Source organism: Caretta caretta, chromosome 2, assembly GCF_965140235.1.
Source record: "Caretta caretta isolate rCarCar2 chromosome 2, rCarCar1.hap1, whole genome shotgun sequence".
NCBI lineage: Eukaryota > Metazoa > Chordata > Testudines > Cheloniidae > Caretta > Caretta caretta.
In genome coordinates, this window is record NC_134207.1 from 193,273,880 (window position 1) to 193,296,872 (window position 22,993).

Here is a 22,993-nt window from a genome sequence, read left to right on the forward strand (position 1 = left end):
ATTCAGCTGCCAGAAATAACATAAAGAGTATAATGAAATGATGGGTTCCACCCTGTATTTGGCTGTGACACTCTGAGTACCTGTAGAAGAGCTCTGAGGAGCTCAAAAGCGTGTCTCTCTCTCACCAACAGAAGTTGGTCCAGTAAAAGATATTACCTCACCCACCTTGTCTCTCTCATAAAGAATGTACTTTCTTCCAGTTTGTTGTTGTTGAGGTGGAAGGGAAAACTTGACTCCCTGGTTAAAGCTGGGAAAGGGAAACTGGGAGAACTCTTGTTTTGATTCCCAGTGCATGATTCTGAGCCTAGAGCAGGAGTGAAATAAAGCCAGACTGTGCATGCCCAAACCAGCGCTTGCTGACAGAAAAGACAAAGTGGTTTTGGAAACAAACAATGCTCCGACTGTTTGGTCAGTAAACCAACTCAAGGGGGAAAAAATGGCTCCCGTCTATGTCCATCTGGCTCCCACTGGATTTCTGTGTCTAGCTGTTCTACTACCCCAGATGAAATGAAACTTTTCAGACCGTACTAAGGCTGTTTAGAGAATAAAACCAAGTATGGCTTGGCTTGATCTTTTTAAAGCCACACATATGATACATGGATTTTGTTGGCTATGCTCTTCACACACAGCATTTTCATCCTTGACCAAGGCCGGTAACAGCAATCCAATGAAGTAACTATAGTACTGTGCATGTCAAGAAATGCTCTGGGCCAGATTCTCAGCCCACCTGTGCCAGGTGATGGAGGGCTGCTTTCGTGACCCATAAGATGGCCATGTTCCTGCTGCCGAGACAGCACTATAAACAGACAAGATACAACCAAAGAACGGGGGAAGGAGACAATGAAAAGAAATAAAGTAGTGCCGGAGTTTGGTGTGTATCAAACCTGTTAGTTCCAGATTTTTGTGGGTGTCTTTTCTCTGTGGAGGTGAATAGTTCACGGCTGGTTCCATGGAAGAAGCGTGTTTCAAGGAGGGACCTGAAGGAGTACATGTGGGGAAGCTGAGACTTATGGGCTGATTCGGATCCCACTTAGACAAGCATAACTCAGGAGTAACGGCATGGGCAGCAGTAATATTGCACGGATGTTTCTGAGCTCCCAGGGCCAGACTGTGAAGCCCATACTCCCACTGGTGAGCTGCTATTCACTGTCAGGACCACAGGACAACTCATGTGAGTAACTGCTCAACAGACTGAGTAAGGGGTTGGGGCCAGATGCAAACACTCGTACTCACACTGAGCAGCAGCTTACCCCACAAGTGGTCCCACTGAAGTCAGTGAGACTGTCTGTGGAGTAAGATGCTACCCAAACGGAGAGAGGGGATCAGAATCTTAATACCAAGCCTTAGTTTTTTTAGTAAGGGTTAGACTGTGACTCGGGGAGTAAGAACTTGCAAGCCTGTGCAGACATCCAAAGCTTGGGTCTCGGTGCATGGGAGTAAACACGTGCTGTGTGCCCACTTCTCACCCACCTGCTCCAGGTAGGGGGTCATAGGCAGAGCTTTGGCTCTGCCCTTCCTGTGTCTCAATGGCCAGGGCATCTAAGCCAGCACAGTGTGTGTTGGGTATAGGCCTGCAGAAAATTCCTGCCCCACTGGAGCAAGAGAGAAGCAGGGCAGAAACTGTGAACAGAGCACAGAGGTGTATTTGAGTCATACTGCATCCTGGGGTACTTTTGGGCTCTGGCGGTGTATGCATTGTTCCTTGCTCCAGACTGTGCTCACATCACAATATAGGCCTTTAATACCAAGTTTTGGGCAATTAATTCAAGAAGATGCCAGTAATCTAGGACATTACGTTCTACTTTCCAAAGCGATGCGCTCTGGAATGGCTTACCCTGAGCCATATTCCTCTTGGAAAGGACAGGGCAGAGATTCATCTCTGGAACGAGTCATAAGCATTTTGCTTCTTAAGCTCTGTCTGCCCTCCAGCTTATGTCGGCAGAACTTGTTGCTCCGGGGTGTGAATAAACCACCCCCCTGAGTGACATAAGTTACACCAACAAAAGCGCTCGTTTGTACAGCTGTATGTCGGCGTAGCCATGCCCTTATTTTCACACAATAGGTAGATCCCCAACTGACGTGAACTGGTGTCACTACATTGTAATCGAGCTATGCTGATTTATTGGACCAGATCCTCAGTCGGTGCAACTTTGCTTTCCTTTATTTTCCCCTCCCCCATCCCAACTACTGCTTCAAACAAAAAATAAAAGCCCATATTCAGATCTGATATGACCACAGGCAACTCCGTTCAGGTCACGGGAACTTTACCCCCTTGCAACAAGTTTCAGATATTAAGGTGATGAGCGCTGTACAACCCCCAAAGATAAATGTGTTTGCGTGTGGTCTAGGAACTCTCTTCATATGCAGTTGTTGTTCCTGTTCCTGGCAGCTTTAAAAAACTGAGTTTGGAGCTCAAAAGGAGCTGAGAAATGCAGGTGTTTTCATTTTTATATTTAAGTTTTTCTGAGGGTTCTGAAACGCACCAAGCAACATCTGCTTTTCCTAGTAGAAAGTGCGTGGAGCTACTAAAACTGTCTCCTTGTCCTGTTCCCTTCAGACTGAGGGCCTGTTTTTGCATTCAGAGGAGGACAGGAATTTCTGGAATGCATATAGTAGGCCCAGTCCTGCAAAGTGCTGAGCCTCTCTTTGCAGGATGCTGAGTGCCTCTATTCTATTCTATTGGGGGTTGGACTAGATGACCTCCTGAGGTCCCTTCCAACCGTGATATTCTATGATATTCTATGATTCCCTTTAGGAGCTGAGAGCACTCAGCACCTTGCAGGATCAGGTTTGCTGTGTGTGTTGCTGTTTCTGTGTAAGGGCTGTAACAGCAGGAGAGTTATGAGATAGAACTCAGACACTAGGACTGCATCAAAACCAAGAATCAGCTGTTTCTATTCAGCCTGATTTGTGCAGCAGAAAAACAGATGGTTCTTACCTTCAAAAGGCTTTTTTATTTTCCCGTTGCTCCAGATCTTTTCCATGTGTGATTGTAAAGGTGGGGCTTGGGTATAGCATTGAGGCAGCCTTGCATCTGGGCCTCTTCCCTTCTTTCCTGAAAAAGTACACTACTTTTCGTCTTTGTTCTCCAAGTAAGGGGATTGGTCCTGCTTTTGGGGATTGGTCCTGCTTTGAGCAGGGGGTTGGACTTGATGACCTCCTCAGGTCCCTTCCAACCCTGATATTCTATGATTCTAAACGACTTACAGATGGGAACCCAGAAGGATTCTGATTGAAGGGTCAATAGCACCAGGTCCTGCCGGGTCCTGGAGACTTCTCTGCCCCACTTTGTGTGTGGGTCTCTATGTGGAAATAATCATTCATTGATAATTGCATGGCTCTTTCTAAAGAGTGGGCCTGATTCGCTTCTCACTTGCACTGGTGGAAATCAGACTGAAGTCAGTGGAATTACACTTACGTCAGACTAACGGAAATGAGCGAAGAACCAGACTCCACAAGTACCTTTTGCTGAACTAAATGATATTTCTATATGAGAAGCCAGGGGCACGGCCAAAATTTGCCTAAGTAGGGAGACCAAGAGGTGCTGATTTTTTTTTTTTTGGCGCCTGGGGGCTTGTCTCCCTGGAACCAAGCACATGATGGGTGGGCTCAATGGCACCTAGGAGGCACTCCCATCCCCAGGGGCACAGATGGAAGCTCCCTCCATTGCACACAGGCATGGGGTCTTCCCCTTCTAAGGAACATCATCTCCTCAAGACCCCACAGCCCTGGCCTCCTCCCACCTCACCCAGACCAGGGGCCCTGCCTTGGGCTGGGTGGTCCCCAAGCTGGATCAGCGACCTGTAATGCCTCAGCAGCTCTGTGTTGCAGACTCAGCCATGCTCGCAGCCACGGAGGAAGCTCAACAGGTTGGCCTGGCTCTATGGCTTCATGCTGGACTGAGGCAGATCCTGCACACACCAGCCACCCAGCTGGGGGAGTAACTGGGGGGTTGCTGAAGGGAAAGGGGATGTTCTCTGCAGCCCCTTGTGGCGTGTAGCTCTCAGGGATTCAAACCCTGGACATGCAGGCCAGGGGGGGGGCGAGGAGGATGGACTGGGCCCCCTTATTGCACCCCGAGAGAAGCAATTAAGTAAGAGCTCTAAGGTTTAATCACTCCAACTGTGCTCTCACTTGTTCTTGTCAGCAGCAGGAAGTCTGCCTAGTTCTTGGTACGGAGACGTCCAAGGAAAACTCATGGTGCTGCTGGAAGTGGTGGTGGTGATTCTGTAGCTCCTGGAGGTGAGCACTGATCCCATGCCCCAGGATAGCATGAAAGGGTGATGTGCTGTCCTTTGGGTGTGACGTAAAACTGAGGGCCTAAGTGCTTGTGTTCAGTGAAGCTTCCACACTACTTTTCATATGAGTAGGGTTACATTAGCCCCAGGACCCTTACCAGAGTCCAGCTTGAGGAATTACGAGTGCAGAACAGCAGCTTCATTCCACCCCAGAAGTGGCTGCAATTCAGAAACGAGTGCTTTCCTAAATGGAGAGTACTTTTAACATAGCTTTGCGTGAACATTTCAGCTTTTTGCCACATGAACGCCTAGAAGCAGAGCCAGCTGCTGTCTCCAATGCCCTTAGCTTATTAGCTCCGATTTCAAGCTTTTCTTCATATAAACCGTTTCTTATCTCTACTCTGGCTCTATCATGCTGTTATGTTTGCCTCGATAGGATTGTGTTTCCAAAATAAATAGTTCCAAAGACAGAAGACAACCAAAACCCATTTTCTGTCCATGTTATGCCATGTCACATCACAGTAAGAATTTTTTGTCCCAAGCTTTATAATTTGGCCTTGTATCATTTCTTTGCCTAGAGTGCTGATCCCTGGCTTCAATATCAGATTTATGTGAAAGTTTGGCTGAATATGCGAAAGCATGTTTGTTTTAAAGTTGATTTTGTTTCCAGTATAGCAATTTGTTTCAAACTGTCTAACTTTTCCCAGGCAAATTGAGTCAGGCTCTTTTACTGTAACAACACATCTAAACATATTACACTGTTTCAAATGTCCGGATTTCAATGGCTGCCCTAGTAGGGTGACCAGATGTTCGATTTTATAGGGACAGTCCCGATTTTTGTGTCTTTTTCTTATATAGGCTCCTATTATCCCCTCACCCCCTGTCCCGATTTTTCACATTTGCTGTCTGGTCACCCTATGCCCTAGCAACAGTTCATAGTGTTGCCTGCTTAAAGAGTGTTGGAATCACTGCCATGCTACCTACAGGCTTGTATGTACATTGCTTCCCTCTGTTCATTGGAACCAAAGGTGCTCAAGTGTCTCTGAGTGCCCAGCTCTCTAGTGGCTAGCCTATGAAAAGGCTATTTATTCGCACTGGTTTTGAGTCACAGGGGTCCATGCAAACCTTTAAAAAATGTTGGTTTCTATATGTTTTCACTCGCCCACCCCTTGTACCCCGAGATTCATTTGTTGCTGTTGTGTTTTGTCTGTTTTTTTGCACTCCCCAGGCAGACCCATTGAGTTTTGCTTGATCTCCATTCAAAACCATATACGAACTCAGATTCATTTGAAATGTAGACCTTGGTTTGCCAAAAGGTTTGCTGAACATGGACCAGCTCCAATTGTTAGCCCTACTCCTAGTAACAACAATGGAAATTCTCACTGATCTCCTATGTGAGAGGTCTGTGTTTGGAACAGTGAGTTTTGAGTTCTATGCCACGTGGATGTGGTTTAGCTAACAGCTGTGGTTTCTTTCACACAAAGTAATATGGTTTTCTTTTGCATGTTTTCCATATAGCGATGGCTTTGTAGAACTGTAAGAATTTCTGCAGTTCATGTGAGTTCTCAGTGGATTTCAGGGGTTGTTTTAGATTATTATTATATTTTGGAATTCACTTCTGAACCATTCCCAGGACCTATAGGTTGAGATTTTCAAACGAATTTCAGTGGGGTTTGCTTAACTCTTTTATAGTCTTTTGGAAATCATTGCCACAATACCAGTGCGCTGAGCTACTCCTAGAAAATCTTTCTTTCTGTAGGAGGGAGAAATATGGTGATAAGTGGGGACAGAAAGTTATAAAATGTACCAACCTTTCATACCAGGAAAGTTCAAGTCCAATGCAAATGAGACCGTGGTCTCAGCTTAGGCCCCCGTGAATATTTCTGTGCACTGCAGCATGAGACAAATGCACAGCTAGCATAGATAAAGGAGGCCCAGTGCTGTAATACAAGGGGTTATTTCAGGCCAAGGCCGAGCTGCGTAAGCTAAGCAATGAAGAGTAATGTGCATAGCATCTGCTCACAATATTCCCATCTCCAGCTTACACTTTTTATCAATCTCTTATGAGCCTAGAAAACATGGCTATAAAGAAAAAAGATCTGTCTTTGTACATAAAGATGCATAAAACAAAAGTTGGTAGTCTCCCTCCATACACAATTCCCTGCTGTTGGTAAAGCAGCGATTTTTCAGGCTCCAAATATAGTAGATCAGCCTTGAACCCATGCTGCGTACAAGACAGATCAACTCCCAGTCTTTCCCTTGCATATCCCAAACAAACAATGCACCACTAAGAAGCTCTATCAAAATCATGCCAAGTCAAACTGAACTGTGAAATATATTTCAAGTGTGGAAATGCCAATGGTTTAATCAACACTTTGTGGCAATCTCTGTTCCTGTCGTCTTAGGGGACTTGTTGACAGAGTTTTTGTACTACTTGAATTAAATTAGTTTAAAACTGATACACTTAAAGCAGTGCAACCCTCTAGTTTAGATGCAGCTATCGTGGTATAAAAGTACTTCTAGTGGTATAGATTTTTCCTATAAATTGTGTGTAGACCAGCCCTAAAGGCAGGGCTGGCTCCAGGCACCAGCGAAGGAAGCAGGTGCCTGGGGTGGCCAATAGAAAGGGGGGGGACTGTGTCCATGATTGGGGCAGCATGTCCGCGTCTTCGGCGGCAATTCGGTGGCGGGCCCTTCACTCCCTCTCTCCCTCTTCAGCGGCAATTAGGCAGCAGGTCCTACTTCTTTTTTTCTTTGCCGCTTGGGGCAGCAAAAAAGCTGGAGCTGGCCCTGCCTAAGGGTATAGTCCATTCAGCAGAGGACTAATTTGGAAGAGGTAGTTTGCTGGGGAAAAGAAAGAAGGGAAAAGAACTTAAGATTCTGGAAAGAAGGAGTTAAGGCAGAGGAGAAAAGTGTTAGTGTCTTTCAGACTCACAGGACTGAAAACCATATTGTGAAATAAAACAACAGCAAAATGCTTTTCATGTGTGGATACCTTTATAATACTGACATGTGGCTATACAGCAAACTCCAGCATTCCCTGTGCGCACTGTTGTTGTCCCTGGCTGCATCTTGGCTTTTCATAAGACAGCTTGTGGTGTAGTCTTAGGCAGCGAGCCCTGCCAACTCCGCAGCCTTTAGGTCAGGAGGCGAAAAGAAACAGTGCATTGTAGGAATGTGACTGGCGAGACTCAGCTCACGAGAAATGGCCAAACGAGATGTGCTCCTGGATATGACTTTCAGTTTGCTTGGCGGAAAGGGGCATCTTTCATTTTATTTGGAGCCATATATTCCCATATCTACTAGGCAATAATAAAGAAATGTAAAATGATTGTTGCACTGCTAATTCTGTTCCTCAAAATACCAACTTGTATCATCTGAGAAGTGCCTGGTAACTGTTGTAACACGCAAAAATCTTGTGATACTCTTGTCACCCCATTAGTCATATAGAAGTGCTCCAGTTAATGCCCAGGACTCACTCTCTGACTGTGTAAACACAAAGGCTGCGATTCTGTGCTACAGCTCCAGGAGATGCAGTACAGCAATGTTCAGCCCAGGGTGCAGCCCCCTAAGCAGAGCAGGGCATATGGGAACAGCTGTACTTCACAGCACTGCCCTCATGTAGGCACTCCTGCTCCCAACACATCCCTTCCTGCCCTTGGCTCTGGCCTGACACACCCCGAGGCTGGAGTTTGTGAGGGGGCCTATGTAGGTCAGCCTTCACTAGTCCTATACTGTGCAGTGTCCAAAGAATTCTCCCAGCCAGCTTACGGACTTTTTATAGCCTCTGTACAATAACCAAAGTGGAAGGAAAGGAGTACTTGTGGCACCTTAGAGACTAACCAATTTATTTGAGCATGAGCTTTCGTGAGCTACAGCTCACTTCATCGGAGAAGCCCTACCCGTGGCTTCAGATTGCAGTCTGAATACCAATGCCCCCAGGCCCATAATGAATGTACCTTCCTTTCAGAACTGAATTTACAAGAAAGTTATGCTAGGCAAAATTCCTGTTTGCCTAGCCCCTGCAGTGTATGCTGCATAACTATATATGTAATAATATTCAAACACAAACTAGCGATGGACAAACCTTAAGTGGCAACAGCTAGTTTCTCATGGTCTGAGGGTGCTCACACATGGGTTGTGAGTTAAGCCTGTAACAAAGATATGAGCTATCGACAAAATTTGGATCCAGATCCAAACTTCCTCACCGCTTGAGAGTGTTCATAGCCAGGGATTTAATTCAGGCACCTCTACTCACCACAAACACAACATGTACTCTATGTAAATATACCCCTTACTGTGTATACATGTGCAGAAATCTGAAACCAAGAATTCTGCTTACTTGCCCTGTTCCAGTTCCTGATTTCCTCCAGTGCTTATTCAGCTAAATAGTCATAAACATAATGAGGATCCAATTCCATGAGTACTGGAAGTCAGTGCTTTTCCTCAGCCTAAGGCAGGGGTTCTCAAACTGGGGGTCAGCACCCCTCAGGGGGTTGCGAGGTTATTACATGGGGGCGTCACAAGCTGTCAGCCTCTACCCCAAACCCCGCTTTGCCTCCAGCATTTATAATGGTGGTAAGTATATAAAAAAGTGTTTTTAATTTATAAAGGGGGTCACACTCAGAAGCTTTCTATGTGAAAGGGGTCACCAGTACAAAAGTTTGAGAACCACTGGCCTAAGGCATGTTGATGTGGCTTGACCAGTAGAAATATAGAGTTATCGGCAGAGATAGCCACACCAATTTATATGGAACTGCCCAGATTTTCAGCAAGTGGGAATAATGGATCATCACCATGGGAACTTGTGATGGGTTGTCCTCCCCACATAAGGCCTGAAGCAATTAAGGTGGCTAGGTGGGTCAATTAACTGCCTTGGCTACACCCGTTGATACCACAGGAGGCACTTTTTCCACAATGACAGGAAGAAATTGGCAACTAAAAGCAGAGAAGTTGAGAGGCTGCTGGGTACAGCTGCTGTGTATTTATCATTTAACAAGATGTACGTGAGGTCGTCCCGGAAAAACAGCTATACTAAGAGGGAGTTAAGATTGAGAGTATGTATCAGTAAGATAAGGGTAAAAATCGTTACATGGATGTTGTAATATCACTAAACCAAACATTACTCACCCAGGAAATTCAGAGTTAAGGTTACACTTAAAAGAAATCCAACCATGATAAAGTGAGGAATGCATAGGCATTCAGAGCATCTAGACAACCGTAATTCTGCCCTGTAGTGACACCATGCAATAACCATATGATTATAAATTTTTAGTGTGCGATCCCAGATTGAACTGGCTTTTAAAGACACATTAGCTATTTTACTTATTTTCCCCTCATGATGCACCAGCAGCAGAAGGAAATAAGTTATTTCCTTATTAGAACACGGAATCATCAGCTGCTTTGAACGATGTATGTGTATTGGGGAGTGTTGTGTGGGGTGTCTCAGTGCTGATCTATAATGTGGCCAGAAGGAGCAGCACAAAATGCAGTCTCATTGATCTCAGTGCAGCCCTGATTTAGGCCCCAATCCTGCTGGCACATGGGCATGCTTAACTCTACTCCTATGAATGATGGTCCCATTAAGATCAATGTGACTGCTTACAGCAGTAAAGTTAAGCATGTGCATATATGTTTGCATGATCAGGGCCTTAGATACATGCATTGCACTAAAATGAAATGGGGCTATTATTCTGGTGAAAGGACAAGTGCCACTGAATCTGAAAAGGGTCACTTTTATGTTGAATAACCTGTCCCCATCAAAGTCACTGCCAAAACTCTCAGAGGCTTGAAGGCTAGGGCGGGGGGGGGGGGGGGGGGCAGGATTTCACCCCATGCCAGAGGATAGGAGTGGGAAGTGTTGACTGGTGGAATGCAACAAAACACACTGCATTGCACAAGGAAAGTCAGAGGAGCCCTTTCTACTGCTTTTCTCATCATGGCAAAATAAGAATAATTTCTTGGTTTCTGATTCAGTTCTTTCTTGGACCTCCACCAACCTAACATTCCTCAGTCTGAGCTTATTCTCCGGGTCACTGACAAACAGATGCCTACAATCTGGGCACACAAGGCACCTGTTTTACCATTTTTTAAAATATAAGAATTCATTTACTGCACAATTACAATCAGTGACTAACGGCAATGACATCTTTAATCCTTTCTTTATTGTTCTCCAATTTTCTAAGTGAATTCTGTGCCACATTTCCAGCCCTGGAGTGGGACATCCTCTATTCACAGAGTAGGAACAGCACAGATGGAGGCAATACACTTCTGAAGCCCTTAGAGGAGAGGAAAGTGATCAGGAACAGTCAACATGGATTCACCAAGGGCAAGTCATGCCTGACTAATCTAATTGCCTTCTATGACCAGATAACTGGCTCTGTGGATGAGGGGAAAGCAGGGGATGTGTTATTCCTTGACTTTAGCAAAGCTTTTGATATGGTCTCCCACAGTATTCTTGCCAGCAAGTTAAAGAAGTATGGGCTGGATGAATGAACTATAAGGTGGATAGAAAACTGGCTAGATCGTTGGGCTCAACGGGTAGTGATCAATGGCTCCATGTCTAGTTGGCAGCTGGTATCAAGCGGAGTGCCCCAAGGGTCGGTTCTGGGGCCAGTTTTGTTTAATATTTTCATTAATGATCTGGAGGATGGTTTGGACTGCACCCTTGGCAAGTTTGCAGATGACACTAAACTGGGAGGAGTGGTAGATATGCTGGAGGGTAGGGATAGGATACAGAGGGACCTAGACAAATTAGAGGATTGGGCCAAAAGAAATCTGATGAGGTCCTGCACTTAGACGGAAGAATCCCATGCACTGCTACAGACTAGGGACCAAATGGCTTGGCAGCAGTTCTGCAGAAAAGGACCTAGGGGTTACAGTGGACGAGAAGCTGGATATGAGTCAACAGTGTGCCCTTGTTGCCAAGAAGGCTAACAGCATTTTGGGATGTATAAGTAGGGGCATTGCCAGCAGATTGAGGGCCGTGATCATTCCCCTCTATTTGACATTGGTGAGGCCTCATCTGGAGTACTGTGTCCAGTTTTGGGCCCCACACTACAAGAAGGATGTGGAAATATTGGAAAGAGTCCAGCGGAGGGCAACAAAAATGATTAGGGGGCTGGCGCACATGACTTATGAGGAGAGGCTGAGGGAACTGGGATTGTTGAGTCTGCAGAAGAGAAGAATGAGGGGGGATTTGATAGCTGCTTTCAACTGCCTGAAGGGGGGTTCCAAAGAGGATGGATCTAGACTGTTCTCAGTGGTAGCAGATGACAGAACAAGGAGTAATAGTCTCAAGTTAAAGTGGGGGAGGTTTAGGTTGGGTGTTAGGAAAAACTTCACCTTCACTAGGAGAGTGGTGAGGCACTGGAATGGGTTACCTAGGGAGGTGGTGGAATCTCCTTCCTTAGAGGTTTTCAAGGTCAGGCTTGACAAAGCCCTGGCTGGGATGATTTAGTTGGGGATTGGTCCTGCTTTGAGCAGGGGGTTGGACTAGATGACCTCCTGAGGTCCCTTCCAACCCTGAGATTCTATGATTCTATGAATGCAACTCCCCACGCTGCCCAGCCTCCCATGGAGGAACTACCTCTAGAGATAGGAAGGTAGATCATTCTCCATGCCCATTCAGTCCTTGGTCTGTTGGCTGGGATTGCCAGTTAGGGGACCCATATTACTATTGGGCTCTGCCTACACTACGAGCTGGGGATGGAATTCCCCTGCTTGTGTACAAGTACTCTCATCGAGCTAGCTGTCGTATAACTAGCAGCATAGCCGCAGTAGCCCAGGTAGAGACAGTGGAGGCATGTCTGAGCCATGCTGAGTACAAGTCCGCATGAAACCAGTGGGCACGTGCTTTGCATGGTGCAGCTGTGTCCCTGCTGTTGGAACCAGTGCTACCATGGCTACACAGCCATTTATACGTGTGCTACTTTGATGAGAGCTACCCCGCATATGTGCACATAATCCCAGTCCTAGCCCATAATGTAGACATAGCCTTAGTGTCAAATGTGATGTGGGAACTGGGCAAACACCACCTTTCATATGGGCCAAAGACAGTCTCTAGGAACCCGGGCAAGGTGTAAACAAGCACTAAGTCATCTAAGAATTTCTATTTCATCAGTGACTGACTCAACCAAAAAGGCGAGGTGAATAAAATTAATTTTAATGATCATTAATTTTTGTTGCTTAAGCTTTTAATATTAAACGTTTACCATGAAAAATGCATCAACAGTAATGTTTTTCTATTTTGATTCAGTTATACGGCTAAACAAATGCCTGAAAATCTGTAACAGGTCAGCTTCTGCTCTGACTGGATTCTTTTTAGGATGCCTGTCAGGAGCCACTTGACATAAATCACACTGCAAGCATTTTTTAATCTTAGCAATCCTTCTTGTGCCAAAGGAGGCCCCAAAGCTGCAAACCAGCTAGCTGTGACAGAACTAGACCTTTCGAGAGAACACATGGAAGTGGGAGTTGAGTGCATTGCTCACCAAACCAGGCATATTCAGAAACACAATGAAGCTTTGATAAGTGTAAGCCTGCTACAGGAGTATATCAGACCTGCTAAGCAGATGGAGACCCTGTACTTAGAGACATCGGGCGGAGCTCTCCTGCTCCACATACCCCCATCCCATCTGAAGTGCAGCAGTTCTGCATTGCATTTTGATGTTGTGTCACATTGTCCCAAAGGAGGGGGTTACAACTGTCACTTGTTACCTTACAAAACCAATTGGTGAGAGAGCCTATACAATTATTAGTGTCCCTTCCTCAATACACACTTGGCAGGTGTGTCCATTTCCATTGCACCAAAAGTAAACTACAATAGGAAGTTGGCTTGGTAAAACTTCGGGCTCAATCATGGGCCCCGCTCTGCATCCATGCAGGTGAGCTTGGGGTTTGAGATACCCCCTTCCGTTTCTGTGTTGGCTATCAGCGTTGGAGTCACAACAGCAGCCACCCGGGGTCCCCTACTCCCCCTCTCATACACATCATGGTGGTCATCCCAGTGTGGAGTGGGGAGCATGCTTCTCCAGGAAACGGACTGCCATAGCTTACTACTCCTATGGAGCCGGACTGAGTTGTGACTGAGTCACTGTCTGGTTCCTGCTATGCTGCCCCTTCATCTGGACAACTGTGGGACTAAATACAGCACTCAGGGAGAGACACTGTCAAGTAAATCGGTGGGTGTGAGCTTTCCTCCTGATTTACTGTATGGGGTATGATGAGCAGAGAGGGGCCAGCTTGCTAAAGAGGCTGCTGAAGGGACCCAGGGCTGAATAAAAAACACACGTCACTGAGGACTTCATTGCTGTAGCCAACTTGCTGCACAGCTCACAGAGGGAAACCAGTATGAGGAGATGTGATACTTTGCTCGGTAAGGGGCAGGGAATATCTGGGCACAGAACAAAAGACTCAAAGTTAAATGCAGTAGAAATCTGCCTAGGGAGTAAGTAGTAGAATTGCTCAATTGCTTGGGTTAATTTTCTGAGATCCCTACGCAAACATTTTTAGGCTGTTCACAATTTATTGAGCCTTTTTGTTCTGTGTTCGTACAGTGCCTAGTGCAATGGGCTCCCGGTCCACAACTGGGGCTCCGAAGTGCTAACATATTACTAAGTATAATAGAAGTATTATTTGTGCAAACAAATACAGATGCAATGTCTCTTTCCTTTAGGCTAACAGTACATACAGTTTTAAATTCACCACCCCTTGCTTGTTATTTAAAGGGTGCCATAAGCAGGAGTGCATGGCATTTTGCAGGCAAGTAAAAATGTGACATGCTCTTTATTACATGCCCATCCTATTTGTTCCTTTTTATTCATTTTTTTGAACACATATTTATTTGACATTTATTTAATGATACTAAAAATTGAGCCAGGAAAGAGGATGAGAGTGGAGATGAGCAAAGGAAGGCTCAGAAGAGTATTTTTAGGTGGCGTTTGAAGGAAGGGGGTGAGGTTATGAGGCACAGAGGCCAGAGAGGATGTTCAGATGTGAAAGACAGCATAAAAAATAAAGGTGTGGGGCTTCTTGTGGGAGAAGACTTTAACAGGGACAAGAAGGTGAGCCAACTTAGCAGAACGTAGGGTGTGCGCTGGAACATGGGGCAACATGAAATTTTGATTAAAAAACTAGAAAGATATAAAATTAACAGGGTACACATTACATGGATTAACAGTTGGCTGATTGACAGGTCTCAAAATGTAATTGTTAATGGGTTATTATAATCAAATAGATGTGCTGCCTGGTCCCACAGAGAACATAAGTATGGCTCTACTGGGTCAGACCAAAGGTCCAGCTAGCCCAATATCCTGTCTTCCGACAGTGCCCACTGCCAGGTGCCCCAGAGGGAATGAACAGAACGGGTAATCATCAAATGATCGATCCCCTGTCACTCATTCCCAGCTTCTGGCAAACAGAGGCTAGGGACGCCGTTCCTGCCCATCCTGGCTAATAACCATTGATGGACCTATCCTCCATGAATTTATCTAGTTCTTTTTTTAACCCTGTTATGGTCTTGGCCTTCACAATGTCCTCTGGCAAGGAGTTCCACAGGTTGACTGTGCGTTGTGTGAAGAAATACTTCCTTTTATTTGTTTTAAACCTGCTGCCTATTAATTTCATTTGGTGGCCCCTAGTTCTTGTGTTATGAGAAGTAGTAAACAACACTTCCTTATCGACTTTCTCTACACCAGTCATGATTTTATAGACCTTAATCATATCTCCCCTTAGCTGTCTCTTTTCCAAGCTGCAAAGTCCCAGGCTTATTAATCTCTCCTCATACAGAAGCCATTCCATAGCCCTAATCATGTTTGTTGCCCTTTTCTGAACCTTTTCCAATTCCAGTATATCTTTCTAGAGAATGGGTGACTACATCTGCACACAGTATTCAAGATGTGGGTGTATCATGGATTTATATAGAGGCAACATGATGTTTTCTGTCCTATTTTCTATCCCCTTCTTAATTATTCCCAGCATTCTGTTTGCTTTGACTGCCGCTGCACATTGAGTGGATGTTTTCAGAGAACTATCCATAATGATTCCAAGATCTCTTTCTTGAGTGGTAACAGCTAATTTAGACCCAATCATTTTATATGTCTAGTTGGGATTATGCTTTCCAATGTGCATTACTTTGCATTTATCTCCATTAAATTTAATCTGCCATTTTGTTACCCAGTCACCCAGTTTTGAGAAATCCTTTTGTAGCTCTTCGCAGTCTGCCTGGATCTTAACTATCTTTAGAAATTTTGCATCATCTGCAAATCTTGCCACCTCACTGTTTACCCCTTTTTCCAGATCATTTATGAATATGTTGAATAGGACTGGTCTTAGAACAGACCCCTGGGGGACACCACTATTTACCTCTCTCCAGTCTGAAAACTGACCTACCCTTTGTTTCCTATCTTTTATCCAGTTACCAATCCATGAGAGCACCTTCCCTCTTATTCCAGAGCAGTCCCACAGGCCCTAGACTATTTAACATTTTTACTGATGGCCTGGAAGTAAACATAAAATCATCACTGAAAGTTTGCAGATGACACAAAAGTTGGGGGATGGTTAAATAATGAAGAGGACAGGCCACTGATACGAAGTGATTTGGTTTTCTTGGTAAACTGGGCACAAGCAAACAATGCATTTTAATATGGCTAAATGTAAATGTATATCTCTAACGACAAAGAATGCTGGCCATACTTATAGGATGACGGACTCTATCCTGGGAAACAGTGACTTTGAAAAAGATTTGGGGATCATGGTGGATAACCAGCTGAATGTGAGCTCCAGAGTGATGCTGTGGCTGAAGGAGCTAATGCAATTGTTGGTTGCATAAACAGGGGAATCTCGACTAGGAGTAGAGAGGTTATTTTACCTCTGTATTTGGCACTGCTGTGACTGTTGCTGGAATACTGTGTCCAGTTCTGGTATCCACAATTCAAGAAGGATGTTGAAAAATTGGAAAGGGTTCAGAGAAGAGCCACAAGAATGATTACAGGATGAGAAAACATGCCTTGGAGTGATAGACTCCAGGAGCTCAGTCTACTTAGCACAACAAAGAGAAGGTGAAGGGGTAACTTGATAGCAGTCTATGAGTATCTACTTGAAGAACAAATATTTAATAATGGGCTCTTCAATCTAGGTACAACTTTCAGTGTCTGGAAGTTGAAGTAGACAATTTCAGACTGGAAATAAGGTGCCCAGTTTTTAACAGTGAGAGTAATTAACCATTGGAACAACTTACAAAGGGTCATTCTCCATCTCTGACAATTTTAAAGTCAAGATTGGATGTTTTTCAAAAAGATCTGTTCTAGGAATTATTTTGGGTCAGTTCTATAGTTTGTGTTACACACGACGTCAAACTAGGTGATCACGATGGTCCCTTCTGGCCTTGGGATGTATGAATCTATACAAAACAAGAATGAGACAGAGGCAAGGCAGAGATATAGAGGGATATGGTAAATACAGATCAAAGTCCTGCAATATTAGCAAATCCACCACTGAGGAGCATTCCTTATATAGTGGTAATCTATGTCTGTTCAGATGTTCCTTTAAACTCTCCTGCTCTTCCACTGTCCCCAATAATAAGACATTATCAGTCTGCTGGTGGTTCAGTGAGGCATGTTTTGCAATGGCCAGGATGCTGCACAATTGGCTTTTTAATTAAAGTCTCTGCCTTTTTCACTTTCTTCTACTCTTCAGGCCAAATTCAGCCTGGGTGAAGCCCATGGAATTACATCACAGCCCAGTCCTGTTCCCATTGATATCACTGGGGGTTTTCTACTGGCATTACTGGGAGCTGAACTGGAGCCTTAGCGAGTGCTAACACAATATGATCTAAGGATACCATTTGCACTGATCAACCCAACTCCCTGCAGGATAATACATTTCATGGAGACAGCTTCTGCCCTAGCTCTAGCTATCCCCCATGATGCGATCAATAAGGTTGTCCTTTCTGACTCCACAGGCTCAGAGATCCTGGAGAAGAATGAGGCTGAAGAGACCACCTGTGGCTGGATTCTGCTTCTTGCTTGCCTTCTCTGTGGTGGCATTTACCAGTTTTCCTCTGCTGCTTCCAAACAGCTATGGGGAGTCCGATCTCCAGTTCTTGGCACTGGCTGAGCCACATGGGAAAGTCATCCGGCCCAGGCGTCTGTGGACAAACACCACTGCCTCTGTCCCCCAGTGGGCCAGGAGCTTTGACCACAGAGAATGGGAACCCTCTCCCCCTGGCACCAATCAGGAAAGGCAATCCTCACACCATCCCCAGTCTGCCCGCAAGCCAAAGAACCAGCCAAGTATCCTGCGCCGACAAAACCACACACTGCTGAAAGCAAAGAGAAAGCATAAAGGAGAGATTAGGAAACATAACATTGTTGTGAAAAGCTCTGAAGCCAGCAGTAAATTACAGCATGAAAACATTCCCCGCAGGACCAGTGGTGAGAAGAAAAGGGAGCTTAATACTCATTTTTCTCTAAATAATACAGGGAGCAATGTTCATTTCTATAAGCTTACAGGGAAGAAGGCAGATATGAAACCACAAATGGAGGAGGCCCCTTTCTTTTCTCCTTCACTCAGCAATAAAAGGGGTTTTCAGGAAGGAAAGCCAGAGGTTGCTTTATGTCTTAAGAACCCTTTTGCAAGCCAGCCAGCTGTGGCACAGGACCGACACAAACCAGATGTGCAGGCAGCCGGCGCTGAGCCGCAGCATTCAGATTCAATTAAAGCCTTTATCTCGGAAGCAGATAGCAGGCAGCCCTTCAGAGGTGCAGCAGGCATGCAGAGACAGACAGGCAGTTACTCCCAGGAGCCTGGAGAACCAGGAGATCATTTCTGGGTGGGTGTGGCCACGCAGTTACAGACATCTGAATGGTGTATGAAGACTCCAGAAGATGCCCTTTCTGCCAAAGGGGAGGGCCACCTGAGGTTTGGTGAGAGGATCCCACCTTGGTTTACTGCAGATGATGTGCAGAAGATGAAATGGCTGGCAAATAGCAAAGTGGTGACCAAAACCAGAATTCCTGCCCATGGACAAATCCTCAGAGTCAGCCTTTTGGCCAGACAAGACACTTCCCCATCTGACCCTAAACGAGACTGTTCAGATGGGCTCTGTGGATTAATAAAGCGACCCAGTGACCTCTATGAGGTGCTAGCTTTCCACTTGGACAGAGTGTTGGGGCTGAATAGGAGTCTGCCTGCAGTGGCCCGCAAATTCAGCAGTCCCCTGCTGCCCTACAAATACACCAATGGTGCAGCGAGGCCCATCATATGGTGGGTGCCAGATATCCAGCACCTAGCTGATGCCAACAACGACCAGAACTCTTTTGCAGTGGGGTGGCTACAGTACCAGTCTCTGCTGCAGCAGCGGTGTGGCATGGTGGATTCCAGGGCAGCTCTCGGAATAGCTCCATGTTTGAGTGTCCTGCACACAGAGTGGGCCAAACTGGCACTCTTTGATTTTCTCCTACAGGTATGCTTGGTGGTGGAACAATCCCCGTCTCTCTTTTTTCTTCTCTTTAGTGTGTGTGTGTATTGGGCATAGCTATAAGGCTTGTTTCTGTTAAAGTCTTGTTTCACAAAGTTGGGGAGAGGGGAAACCTGGGAAGGTCTCCAACTCTGGAGTGTAAAAAAAAAAGTGAGTCAAAGAAACCCAGCAGAAGTGCACATTATTACTCTCATAATTCTATGTGTATGCAGTGTTTGTTGTGGATGTGTCGGTTCCAGGGTATTAGAAAGCCCAGGTGAGCGAGGTAATATCTTATATTAGACCAACTTCCATTGATGAGAGAGGTAAGCTTTCAAGCTTATGCAAAGTTCTTCAGGTCTGGGAAACATACTCAAAGGGCCACCGCTTAATACAAGGTGGAACAGATTGTTTAGTGTAAGTAGTTAAAACGTGGTAAACAATCTGTTCCACTTTGTATTTAGCAGTGACACTCTGAGTTAGTTTCCCACACCTGAAGAAGAGCTGTGTATCTCAAATGCTTGTCTTGCTCACCAACAGAATTTGTTCCAGTAAAAGATATCACCTCACCCACCTTGTCTCTATAATTATACTTGGCATTAATAAAAGACTTTCCATAGTCAAAATGCTTTAGAAATATTAATTAACCCTCACAAAACTCCTGGGCAGCAGACAGGTAACCATTATTATTCTGATTTTATGAATGGGGAATCTAAGGCACAAAGCCAAATGACTTGCCCCAGGTCACACAGCATATCAGTGACAGAGCCAGGATTAAAACTCAAGAATGCCTGGCTTCCAGAATAGTCAAAGTAGCCTGTGCAAAGGTGTGTGTCTCCATCGAAGCTCATGGAGTCCTTCTTCAGACACTTCGCTGAACAGAACACATCACAGCACAGTGAAAGCAAATGGGAGGTTGAAAGAGAAAGCAGAACGTAGGTCCCAATTGTTTGGTTTCCAAACCCAAATTAACATCTGAAATTAAAACTCACTGATTTTGTTTGTTTTCAAGGTAGGAAACAGTGTTTTTTTCCATGCAGATTTGTGGTTAAAATAGATCCTGGACGAATGTGCAAAAGTTTTTTTTAAATAGTCCTTTTCATATTCAAGTGGCATTCTCCAATTAGGATGATTTTGTAGTCTGTGTTATAGTAGGTTTATGAGGTCATAACCACTGTACCACTACCCCATGGCTGTGAGTCATTTTGAATCAGATTAGTGGAGTTCACAACACCATTTGATAATCAACCTGTGACACAGGGCTCAGTCCTGCAATCCTTACTCAGTCAAATCATCCTATGCACTGAAATGACACTACTTACCTGAGGAAAGGTTGCCTGACTGAGCCTTGAAGAGCAAAGGCGGGGGGTGAGGGAGAGGAGGCAGGCTGGATACTGGGGCCAGAGCTCTTGCTGGAAATAAATCAGTGTAGATTCATTGACATGAAAGGTGCTGTGGTGACTTACACCACAAGTGTAGTTCACCATCTGTAAGCACTGTTACCATAAGACTTCACTCAGCCTCAGGACAACCCCGTATTCCTAGCAGGAACACAGAATGCCTGCAGTCTGGACTCATTCATGTTTTCCTTAGCTTTTCAGTTTGTCATGATCATCTAACCTTATTTGAATTCTCAAACTGCAGATAAAGAACAGAAAGCCTGGATCATCAATCAGTAGAACTTTGTACAAGGATTTCTCACACAGATGACTGATTCAGTCAGAAGCCTGAAACTGACACCAAACCAGGGGAATTCTGCCTTTAGCAGGGATATGCTGGATTGCTGCCTTATTACCAGGGGAGCTGTCGCTATCATTTGTTTTAATTTTTCAGGTTTCAGAGTGTCTGGGACTTGACACTGGAAAAGACTGAAACCGTACACAGTAGCTTTCCATTCCGAACAAACCTTCAGTGTCACAGTTGCTGGATCAAGTGTGGCAAGCTTCTTAAACCACCAGCCCCAGTCTGTTTGCAGAATGAACTACCCTTCAAGTAGAGAATTGTGCAGCAAAGCAAGGAGCTTCATCTACTTTTGCTGGGTCTTTGCCACTCGTTTCCTGGTTAGCATTACGCCAACCAAGTCAAACAGTGATGCCTGAAGTACTCCAGGCTTCCTCAAAAATGTTGGCATGGGGTTATGGGCAGAGGATTAGGGTTCCTAGAAAAGGAGATGTCAAGAACTCTTTGACTTACCAGTGGGCAAAAGCAGCCTAGTAGAAGCATCTTGTGAGAAACAGCAACTTGTAATTACAAAATACACACTTGTCCCTCGAACATTAACCCCATTCTGTCCTGGCAAAGCTGTACGTTTGCTATTACGTACAGTATTGTCCTAGCTCTGCAAGCTTTTGGTCCTCAGGACCTCCTGATCCTGAGAGTGGCTGACTTCAGTGGGAGTTGGGGACACTCAGCATCTCTCATGGTTGGCTACCAGAGAAGCTTGAGTAACTCCGGATCCTTTGATACACATTTTATAAGGCAATTATTGGTTATTGGTAAAAGAGAACATTGCTTAGTAAAACATATTGGTTGAATGTCAGTGAGTGTGTGTAATACGTGCCATTCATTATGTTTAGGAAATATGTTGAATAATCTCCCACTATTTAAAGAGTTATAACAAAAAGTATTGGACATACATTCTCAAAAGTCATTCCCACCATATGGCTGTTCAGTGATCTATTGTTTGGGCAAGGTGGAGTTGGAGATCGCAGTCCAGTTCCTGGTGGACCAGTGTCCACAATACAAAAATTCTTATCACAAATAATGGGAACCCTTGTTAACAGGCTCAGCAGCGAGACAGATGACTGAATGTGTAGCGAGGGCGAATTACCCCTTTGATCTAGAGGATGTCCAAATATAGGTCAAAGTTTAGATATACTGCAGTGGGTGGAAGTGTGCACCTCATCTACCCAGGCTGTCTCTGTTGTGTCAATAAATAGCAGGCTCCAGGCTCCAGAGCTGTCAATTTGCGACCTATCATTAGGACTAAAAGAAGAAGAAAAAATATGCATTATGCTAAAGGGAGTCTTGACTATTGTCACTCGCACTGAGGTATTCCACACAGTGAGAAGCATTTCTTCCCCCGCATGGCCTCCTCTCTAGGAATCCAACAAAACTAAAGCAGTGATACCCTTAGAAATACCTCATTGAAAAGACTTTCTATTTTGATTCAAAGAAGAGAGATGGGGACCTGACTCTCCATTGCCCTGCAGCTTGTGTCATCACTTACATCAGTGCGGCTCATTACCATTCAGATGTAGCAGCATTCTGCACCCACTTTGTCCAGGTGGAAATGACTACAGGAAATGCAGAGCAACAGGGAATCTGGCCCAAGGCCGTTTATGTTTTAGACCTGCCATTAGGCTGTATCACTCAAAGAGACCTACCAAGGATATTTTAAAAACTCAGCTTGTGCCCCTCTTTTAATCTTTGTGCTGTATAAAGAACGCTGGAAAGGTGGGGATTTTATCTCCTGTTCAGCCTTTATCCTCTGGGCTCCTCTGATGTCACCACTTCATTCGCCCTTGTAGTGTCTTCCAGCCGAGACAGGACCTGATTTTCTAATTTGAAAACCCCCCCAACCAACCAAATATGACACAAGCACATTTTCAAACACCAAAAGCCCTTCCAACCTGCTTTATGTATCAGAGAGACACACAAAAAGGCCTTTTTTTGTCATTTACAACACACATTTAAACAAAAATGTCTTTACTTTCACAAATCACTGTTGGAGTAGCTGTCAATCTTCAGTAAGCGTGTTTAATAATCAATGTGTGTGGAAGGGAGAGACGGCTGGTTTATCACCTCTCAACATGCTGTGCAGTTGGAAGCTCAGGGTAAAAGTTGTGCTTTTGTATAATTTGTGCATGCTGGACTTGAAGGGGAACATGGATCCACAGGCAAGCTTCAGACACATCTGACCTGATTCTGATCTCACTTATTCTAGTTTTATCCTGGTGTAACCTCACTAGTTTGGGTGGAGTTACTCCTGATTCACACTGGTGTGAGGTCATGCTCATTTAAAAGAATCTTATGTCAGTCTCATGTTATCCAGACTCTTTTGTTCCTGGGTGTCTTTTTGTTGCTGAAAATCAGCTTTTGTTCCCTCCAACCAGGATCCTTTTCCCATCATGGAGATTTTCCTTCTCTTCTGTGTGTGGATTAAGAGTGCTTAATCTTACATCTGGAAAATCAGAACTTGCTGCTATGGGGGATTATTACAGTTTCTCTGAACAGAGAATTGTGAGTTTAATTAGGGGCAACTGAGAGAAAGAAGAGATGGTTTATATGGGAGATG

At 44.8% G+C, this 22,993-nt stretch overlaps 1 protein-coding gene across 4 annotated transcripts in view; it reads left to right on the forward strand.

The window, feature by feature from the left end:
• The window catches only part of GASK1A (golgi associated kinase 1A), a 54,370-nt gene that overhangs the window by 17,113 nt on the left and 14,264 nt on the right, over positions 1-22,993 (forward strand). For 3 of the 4 annotated variants that reach the window (XM_075125713.1, XM_048838699.2, XM_048838698.2), the window contains one exon: positions 17,200-18,702. In XM_075125713.1, coding sequence (XP_074981814.1) covers positions 17,200-18,702 — 1,503 coding nt within the window. Of the gene's footprint in view, positions 1-17,199; positions 18,703-20,340; positions 22,735-22,993 lie in introns of those variants that run through there. The other variant, XM_048838700.2, reaches the window with a different exon arrangement.